This window comes from Geospiza fortis, unplaced genomic scaffold (genome assembly GCF_000277835.1).
Source record: "Geospiza fortis unplaced genomic scaffold, GeoFor_1.0 scaffold362, whole genome shotgun sequence".
In the NCBI taxonomy this organism is placed as follows: domain Eukaryota; kingdom Metazoa; phylum Chordata; class Aves; order Passeriformes; family Thraupidae; genus Geospiza; species Geospiza fortis.
The window spans coordinates 559,512-569,413 of NW_005054464.1; the positions used below are offsets into that span (position 1 = coordinate 559,512).

At 45.2% G+C, this 9,902-nt stretch overlaps 1 protein-coding gene across 1 annotated transcript; it reads right to left on the minus strand.

Annotated features, from left to right (window-relative positions):
- Positions 1 to 5,674: 5,674 nt before the first annotated feature.
- FIGNL1 (fidgetin like 1) lies at positions 5,675 to 9,869 on the minus strand. The gene is made up of 2 exons (XM_005427976.2): positions 9,722 to 9,869; positions 5,675 to 8,378 (listed from the first exon to the last, which is right to left on the minus strand). Exon 2 carries the CDS (start codon positions 8,369 to 8,371, stop codon positions 6,302 to 6,304), a length of 2,070 nt encoding a protein of 689 aa, XP_005428033.1. The 5' UTR covers positions 8,372 to 8,378; positions 9,722 to 9,869; the 3' UTR covers positions 5,675 to 6,301.
- Between the last annotated feature and the right edge of the window lie 33 nt (positions 9,870 to 9,902).

Below are 9,902 nucleotides of genomic sequence, written 5' to 3' on the forward strand. Positions count from 1 at the left end.
TTGAAAAATGTATCATCAATGACAAAACAGCCTGAAAGTACACATTAATTTATGTCTTTACACGTAATCGATCTCCCCACCCACAGTACTTTTCCATTTTCTCTGTTGATTCCATTTGAATTTTCTCACTTTTTTATTAAGAGAAGCTGGCGTCAGAATAGCTTGCAGACACCAGCTTCCAGTCTGTGCCCTCTCTGGAAAACGATTCTCCATCACTTAAGGAAAATCAGGAGTTTCTATAATGCTGTGTAAATTACTATACCCTTCACTATACCAGATCTATATCCATTCTGTAGTGCAAACAATTGGTGTGCAAAAAATACAATATATCAAGTGAATTCAAGCTCCTGTGTCAATATTTACTCCTCTTCTTTTTTCTTTCTATACTGGTTAAAAAAAATCCAAAGGTCAAATAAATTTTCCTTCTTCAGAATATTGAATTAAGTATGTGAGCACGAGTCATTTCATAACAACTCTTGTAAGAAATCTCACTGGTTACATCAGACCAGCAGGGAGAAGCAGTCACTAGTTGCAAGTGTCACAAAATAAATTTACTCATTTGGGAAAGGAGAAAACTGACTTGTAGGTCTTCACCACCACTGAGGAATATTTGAGACTGGAGACATTTATTAATCAAAATGATCCTGCACAACAGCTTTAGGTGGAACTGCCCCAGCTGGCAGAGACACACTTGCCTTTGGCTGTAGGCAAAAAGTTATAAAGAGACAGTTTTACTAACACCGGTAATTGAAAATCATAAAAACCACTCTAAATTGAAAAGCAGAAGCCTAGGCAATTTAATCTTATTACATTTTGACCCATAGGACAGAACTCAAATCCTGTAAGAATTGGGTAGGAATTTTCACAAGCCACTTTCCAGAGGTTTGTGATCTAATTCTGAAAAGGAAAACAGCCAGCTTTTTTTCCGCCTGTGAACACACAAGTGTTCCAGACAGTCTTCCAGAGCAATGCATTAGCAGGCTGGCCATCATTTCATTCTTGGTGCTCAGGTGTTTCCATTTCACAAAGCTCAGAGAGAACTTCAGATCGCAGCCTGTCAGTTCCAAAACCAGGCAAACTAATCTGAAACTGGAATTTTCTATCAGCACAGTTTAGGGAAAGCCTGAGCTCCTGGGAGCTTTTCTCCTGTGGCTTTGGTGGAAAGCCTCAGGCAGCCTGGCTGTGCTTGATTGTGCTGCACGTGCCATGGCCAAAGGAGGATTCGTAAGATCCCAGGCACAACAGAATGCAGGATTCCACCCTGCCTGCCCCTGACCACTACAAACCAGCCCAGCTCAAACAGAGGGACTCCTTCGGGCTCAGGGTGCTGTTTGGGAACCTGAGAGTCCACCTCAGCTGCACCCACGAGCTCATGGTTGTGATGCTATGCCCAAGTCACACACACAGCAGCCTTGTCCCTGCTTGAGCTCGGACAGCTGGAGGTTCCCCTTTTCTGTTCCCTCCTTCCCTGCCCAGCTGACAACTCCAGTCATGCCTGGGTGAAGAAAGGGCAGCTGTTCCCCTTTTCCCTAGTTACCTACAGTGAGGAAGCACTGCATCACCTCTCCCCCAGCCAGAAAGCAGATCTTTTGTCTTTACAGCATCCTTGCAGCTTTCATTGACCCTCAGAGTTCTGGAAGAGAACAATATTGCCTTTTGCTTACTGCTCCATCTTTGCCACAAGAAAACAACTTCATATTCCTTAGAACAGGTTATGTGCCTTGGTAATATGGGAACATAGACACAGGACACACCTTCTCTGAGTCTTTCTTGTGACATTTTCTGAAGATGGAAATTAGTAAATTTTTGTAACACCTCTGCCCAGTTAGCTGTAAAGCCATAATCAAAGTGCATTAAGAGCCAAACAACAAGACATGCCAGAGATTCCACTTGGGTCTTTCCTGCAGCTGTGTTGATGGATTAACTGGTGACTATTAGTGATGGAAGAGGGAGGCTCCTCTGCATAACTTTGCTGTTGAAACCAACCTGGGTAAGAGGGGAAAACACAACAACTTTGCTGAAAATGACCAATACAGTGACAAGTTCATCTACCACCCTGCACCCATGGTCAGTCCCACTCTGCTCCAGTTTCCTCCCTTATCGCTGACAAGCACTGGCATTTGGGGTATCAGCACTGAGGAGAGATGAGCACACAGCAATGATCAGAAGTCTAACCAACAGGAAGTTATTAAAAGGAGAGGTAAGAGTGACTTTTATTTAGTACAGGTGCTTTTGTAGTGCTAAATGATGACATCCCAACTGTTTCAGGTACCTGCCACAAAGGGGATGATTAAACCTTTCCCTGTGTCTGTGATGTGAGAAATACAGACAGGATAAGGCACAGAACACTTGCATCACAGTAACAGAGATGAGACATTAGGGAAGAATTTTACTCACCCTCAGCCTTGCTGAAGAATCCAGGCAAGAAAGCCACTTTATTAATGGCTAACACTAAACATCTACCACTCTGTGTTCCCATCCCAGCATTTACTGAATGTATCAAGTCCTGACTGTGATCATATCACTGGCATGGGAATGAAGTCTAAAAAGAGACCAAGGTTTTTATAAGTACTGAATGTTTTTAAAGAACAAACCAGGCAAAACATGCACCAGGAATCACAAAAATCGATTCACCTTACACAAAGTGGGAATTTGCAGATTCCTTATAGTCCTTTCCAGGCCCATAACTCTGTGATAATGCTATTTTGGCTTCATGGCTATGACCCAAGGTTATATGAAACTTCTCAACTAATGAGACAAAAAAAAAAGTACCAGAAACCTATTAGTACTACAGCTGCTTATATCTACAGCATCTTACATGACTAATTTTCTACAGGTAAGATACAGAATGGTAACAAAATATTAAAAAGCAAGGCTAAGAAATGTGGACTTTGGGAATATTGTGTCTGTATCTTTGCTATCCCTGCTTTTACATGAACTGTTCTATGCTGGGTGCAGGTGTGAAGGTGTCAGTAGGGGAGGGCTGCAGGGGTGGCCTCCTTGGCTGGTTCCAGCAGACCCACGGAGCAGGAGCCTGCACTGCAGCCCATGCTGCTTTGTTTGGTGGGTTGTTTTCCAGTGTCACGTTGGCTTGTGAGCAGTTCCATAATTTCTGTTAGAAGGAAATTGCCTTATTTCAAAAGGACAATCTTAGTGATGCCCTTAAGAGGCCAGTCTGGTTTCCATCCACTTGCCATTAGCAGGTGATGATCATTTCTGCCTCATCAGCTTTTTCCCCTACATGTGTTGGCACAGTTTTCTGCAAATGAAAATCCCCCAGGGGACTTCATACAGTTCTGAGACAATTTAGCTAACTCAAATGCAAGATGCACTCAGAGTCTGAATTGCCTTGTTTATTAATAAGACCTGACTTTTCCAGGACTGCAATTATTTACCTTAAAAAGAAACTGAGAGATTGTGCACCCAACGTTGCTGAACCACAAAACCAGAGAGTTGTGCATTTCTTCTTCCAAAGATCAGCCAGCCAAAAAGAATAAATAATGAAGTACATAGGTTTCTGCATACACTAAACAGATCCATTAAAGGGGATTTATCTGCACCATTTCCCTTAAATTACAATCATGCCCTATTTCTGTGCAATTTTCAGTATTTTGTGAAATTATGTTCCTGGCAGTCGAATTGCTGTGTGGTGGCACTGTTACAGAGGGTTATGAAACTCATCTTGGGCTGAAACTGCAAGTCCTGCTGGCTCCGAGCTCTGCAGCAAAGCCCAAAGAATGCTACATGGCTGAAGAGAGGGTCGTGTCACCTGCATCATTACTAAAACACAAAAAAACTTTATCTAATATTCCTTTTCAATATTTCTATGTGTTTCAAAAAAAAAAAAAAAAGGCACGTTCGTGTAATTCTTGTAATGAATAATCTAAAAAGTAGGGGGAAGAACAACAGCCTTGTCTGGTTCTACCTTTTATCTCATTGACAAGGTTCCACTTTGCAGGAGACAAATACAGAGGCACAGAACTTTTGTCCCAGTCCTTGACACCTCAGGAGGAGTTTTATTCTCTGTTACCATGTGGATTCTCACTGGTTCCTCCTTGTAGAGCACTTCCATTAAAATGTGAAAATTCAGATGCAGAGATGACCACAGAATGCTCACATGGCACACCAGAGTAATTCCCATTATAAATAAAGCAATTATTTAATCATATATAAGGCATTTATTAACCCTTGAGCAACCCTTAATTTGACTAAACAATGAAAATTCTCTGGCATTTCATTCACTTGCCAGAACAATGAATTTAAAGAAATGTTTGGAGAAAGCAAACATCTTACCTAGTACGTGTTTATAGCTTTCCAAAATGGAACTTGTAAGAACAGATTTAATCTCATAATCTTTACCCAAGTGGCACAAAAATCGATTGTTTGAACCACATCACACATTTATTCTTTCAGAATAATCTAATTATTCTATTTTCACTATCTCAAAAATGAAGATAAATTCCCGTACTTGAATTTTTACATCTCTGCAAAACAATTTCTGATATATATCAGACTTTACTAAAAACAAGAGCTATGAATAAAACTGACTCATTTGTTTAAATCAGGATGAGCTCTAAGAAATTCTAAGCCTTCCAAATTATTCTGAATTCAAGGCTCACTGTAATCTCCTGGGCCCTGTAGTTTCCAAATCTTTAAAAAATGCTAGTTAAACAGCATTCATCCAGTTTCAGAGAAATCTGAGGAAGAGCAGCTTTTAAGCTCTGCATTTTCCCCAATAGGAGAAAAAGTTCTTTAGAGAAACTAAAGCACAGACAGCAGAGCTGCCAGCTCTGCCACACTAACAAAGGAATCCAAAGGAAAGATTTCCATTTATTTTTCCTTTCAGGGGCAGCTGTGCTCAGCCAGTGGGCAAGGACAGGTTATGTCAATAAAAGGCTGTGCATTCGTTCATGCCTTAGGTAAGAATGCCAAATGCAAGCTAGCCAAGAATTTTACCATTGATGCATGAGGACTTTTTAAGGAGCAGTGGAACCCAGGAGGTGCTGGAACACGGCATTTCTCCTTCCTGACCACTAGAGCCCAGCACTCTTGGAGTAAGTCATCTTCCATCCGAATTTGATGGGTGCAGCTGCTGCTGTTTCTGCCTGGGGGTCCAGCCAGGAGAGAGGCTGATCCCCCAGTCCAAACCAGTGGATACAAAACCACACACACACACAGAGACAAGGACAGAGAGGGAGCAGTGTCTTTCCCAGCACACACACACACACACAAATGTACACAAATGCACTCCCATAAACACACCCACAGCCCCACCCTGTCCCTCAGCTCCAGCCCCAAGCACTCAAGGTCACCAGTGTGTGACACAAGCCCACACTCTCCAGTTTTACCAGGACATCTCACCCACAGAGCCTTCAGACACTGCCACAGGATTTATCAAATACCCACGCCCAGACCCTGAGCCCCCTTGTCTTGCCACTGGGGGCTCTTACCAAATCCTGCTCTTCCTCCCTGCCAGCTTGTCCAGCCCTTAGTTTGGCAGGGAGTTTTGGATCCCTACAGCACCTTGTTGCCCACACTGGCTACCCCACGGCTGGCCCAGATCCTAAAGCCCCTGTGACCCATGGCCTCTTCTCCACCTGCAGGCGTCCAGACCTTCCAGTAAAACACACCCACACATGCTGATGCAGCACAGAAAGAAAGGTCAAGCAGAAAATAATAAAAAAAAAGTTTTTAATGAGAAGCTGGGATTGACTGCAGTAATGAGCCAAAAGACTGACAGACAAGAGCAACACTCAAGGGACCTTCCTCTTTTGTCCCCCCTTCCATTTTTCCATACAAGTCCACATCCACCTCCAACCTCTCCTCCCTCTGATCCTATCTCCTCCCAAACAAAGCACCTCTAATTATTCTTCCCTGTCCAGTTTTGTCATACTCCTACCCAAAATCAGCATTTCTGCTATTACTTGAATCCCTTACTGACACAGCATGGTGGACCTTGCAAGATTTCCCCAATATTCCTTTCAATTATTTTTGAGGTTTGATAACCTTCCCCTCAACATCAGTGAAATTCGTTTCCATCTCTCCCAGCAATCTGTAAATGCTGTCAGCCTCTCAATGCCAACTCTGTCCAGCAATTTCTCCTATCATGAGCAGCAGTTCCTCACGGTCTTTTCAGCTGGGAAAGCCTCAGCCAGAGCCTGGACATCTGCCTGCAACACATGAGGAGGTTTAATTCCAGGACAGAAACAAACCAAACTGCACATGCACTAAATTGCCACAGGTTTAACACATGGCAGTGCTGAAATCCTACACTGCTCCAGTGAAACAGCTGGGGTGCAGCTCATCTGCTGCAGCCAAAGGTCTGGTTCCAGGTTTCGTAGAGCTCCAAGTCCTTGGGGGACACGCTGGGCCGCACCGTCCTCAGGGCACTCTCGAAGTCCAGGAAGGAGATGGGCCGTACCTGCTCCGGCGTGATGGTGGCAATGTCCATGGACTGCAGGCTGCGGATGGGGCCCAGGGAAGCTTCCCGACAGAGCTGTGTCATGTCTGCCCCAGAAAACCCATCAGTCTTCTGGACTATGAGTTTGATTTCCTCTTCATTCAGAGAGCAGTGCTCCTTTGCCATCAGCCGGGTGACAATCTGCTTCCTGGCGGAGCCTTCTGGCAGAGGGATGTAGAGTCTCTTCACCAGTCTCCTCCGGGCCGCTTCATCAATTTCCTGGGGGCGATTTGTTGCTCCAACCACCAGGATGCGATCTTCAGAGGAGGTTGTTGCTCCATCTAACTGCACCAGAAATTCGGTTTTTATTCTCCTGGAGGACTCGTGCTCGCCCTCTCCGCGCTGGGACAGCAGGGAATCAATCTCGTCGATGAAGATCACGGCTGGCTGCTGGCAGCGCGCCACGGCGAACAGCGCACGCACCATCTTCTCCCCCTCACCCACCCACTTGGAAGTCAGAGAGGAGGCACTGATGCTAAAAAAAGTTGCTCCAGACTGGCATGCAATGCACTTGCCTATGAGGGTCTTGCCAGTCCCAGGAGGGCCAAAGAGCAGAATTCCTTTGGGAGGACCACGCAAGCCGGTGAAGATGTCTGGTCTCAGCATGGGCCACACCACTATTTCCTTGATGGTGGCTTTGGCAAACTCCACTCCAGCAATGTCATCCCAGCTGACTGGAGGCCCGTGGTCCATGATCTCATGCATGATCAGTTCAACCATTTTTGGCTCTATGTTTTTCAGCCGTTCATCCACAGGCAGCAATGGGTCTGTTGATTCCCCTACATGAGGCTTACACTGTGCACCTCCATTCTCACTTCCATCTTGTTTCGGAACTGGAGGCACAAACTTGCCGAACGGACCCCGAGACCTGCCTGCACCCAGGGATTTTTTCACTCCTCCATATGATGAAACGGGTGCTCGCTGGTTTTGAGATTTCTTTTGCTGATCCATCCACAGCTGTTCCTTTGCAGTTTTAAACCCAGGACCACTACTCTCTTCATTTCTGTTTCTCTGCCCTGAAAAACCATTAGTTTCTGTAGAAATGGAAGCCTGACATGGAGCAAGGCTAGGAACAGCTGTGCTGCCTTCATCAGCCAGACTATAGAATGCTTTTCTTTTCCCAGAATTTGCAGACCAGGCAGGTACAGCTGACTGGCCGAAAAGAGACGAATTTTGTCCATCATAACAGTTACCTGGCATTTTCAGAGAACTACTATTAGTGGCTTCTTTACTTCCAAAGAGCGGAGTTGCCTGGAAACCTGGAAGAACCTGTTTGCTTAAGGAGGCTGAAGCAGCAGGAAGTGTGTCTGAAGTTCTGGTCACAGGAGGCAGACTGCTTTGAATGGACTTGGAAGATGAGGGATGCCCAAGAAGATCTGGTCCCTGACTTGCACATTTTGCTGAGGCAGCAGTGAGCTCAGTCTCCCCAGTACTGCCAAAGACATGGAGTTTAGGAAGAGCTGGAGCAGCGGGGGCGCTGACCCCTTTATCAGCTCGTACACGGGCATCTGCCGGTGCCATCTGAGAGCTCTGGAAAATTTTGCCAGCCCGCATCCTCTCTCGCACACACTCCAATTCAAACACGTTATCTGTTGTCAAGGCAGATTGCCACTTGTCACTGTCACTTTGCTGACACTTTGCCAAAGTCAGGATGTTTTCCGCATAATTATTCAAGCCAGTCTCCGCATTGCCAGAGTCGATAATGGCAGAGTATTTCTCTGCGTACTTCCTGAACAGGCTAGCAGCACAGGCCTGGGAGATCTCGGAGTTTGCCCATGCATACTGAATGCGCAGCACCTTGGCACGGTATCCATCTGCCTTCTGCTCCGGCGGACAGGTGCCAGAGGTGACAGCGAAGGATGTTTCCTGCCACTCACTCAGGTGCACCGCGCTGGCCGTGGGGGCCTCCATGGCCGAACTGGAACAGACAGAAAATTCCTGCAGTCACAAAATGCCATTTCACACCATTTGCACCAGCTGCTTCCCCCTTTCCTAAATACTCACACAGGAAAACCTACATTATTTTAACTGTGAGAAACAGAGCAGGGGGTCTTGCAAGCTACTTAGCCAGTCTGGACACTTTAATCTTTTCAAAAAGCAACCAGCTTTGTGGTGCAAAGGCATTTAGACTGGGGTTCTCTTTTCTTCCTTGTCCAAAGAAAAGAAAAAAGTGGGGGAAAAAGAAAAAAGAGAGAGTTTGCTTCTAACCAGAGGTCTCCTGGGGAGGTAAGTAGGCTGCAAAGAATGGTAACAGATGGCCAAGCAAAAACTGGCCTTGTTAAATAAAATCACCAGTGCTTTCATTCTTATTTGACAGAATATGGCACAGTGCAGCAGAGGACAGAGGATACTCCACTGTCAGAATGATTTCATTTATTACAGTGATGGTAATAAAAATGAAACAATTAAGCTAGTAAGCAAAATTGTGTGCAGTGTCTCCGAGGGTAGATAAAAATGGAATGAATAATCCTGAACGGAGCAAAGACTTCATATTAAGAAATTATTAACAGATTACTAGAAAAAGTTCAAAACGATTTCTTCCATTTTGAAGGCACTAAAATGTCCCCATTTTGCACTTTAGAGAAGAAAAGGTCTTGTGTGTTTAAAGCAATCCTTGTTTCTCAGTTTCAGAAAGTGGAATTTAAACTCCTTTAGTGTAGGGTTTTTTCGAAGAAATAGGGAAGATGACATTTGGCCCAGGAGGAGTATTTAATTTGAATTGAAATTATTTGCTCACATTCACGGTGTATTTTCTTTCTCTGCAAAGTATCATGCCCATATATCCTGCCCCCATGAAATACTTCCATAATTCAGAACATAAAATCTCAAGTTCATCACCACTTTCTGGTCACCTTCACAGGACTGAGGGAAGGCTGTAACAAGTGAACAGTGGTAGTCAGGTTGAAATTCCAGTTTGATTATTCTCAGAATCATGGAATGGGGAAGGCTGGAAGAGACCACAGTGGTCATCTGGTCAAACCTCCCTGCTCAAGCAGGATCATCGCAGCACACATGGCACAGGATTGTGTCCAGACAGTTCCTGACTATCTCCAGTGAGGGAGACTCCACAGCCTCTCTGGGCAACCTGCTCCAGTGTGGTCACTCCCACAGTAAAGAAGTTCTTCCCCATATCCAGGTGGAACTTCCTATGCCTCAGTTTCTGCCCATTGTCTCTTGCCCTATTGCTCGGCACTCCCAAGAAGAGCCTGGATGCACCCTCTCGACACCCAGCCTTTAGTTATTTATATACATCGTACACACCGTCTGGCATCATTCTCTCCCCCTCACAGCCTCACAACTTCTCTTCAAGACAGCCACATGCACACACGCTCAGTCACGACGAGGACAGCGTACTCCGTGTGCCTGCTTGGAGCTGGGGGTGCATCCAAGTATGGTCACCGATGGATCCGGCACTCGGCTGCGTGCTCGCCTCAGCGCGGAG

Excerpts from the sequence above, each read along its gene's own strand:
- FIGNL1 (XM_005427976.2), bottom strand. The coding sequence starts at position 8,371 with ATGGAGGCCCCCACGGCCAGCGCGGTGCACCTGAGTGAGTGGCAGGAA.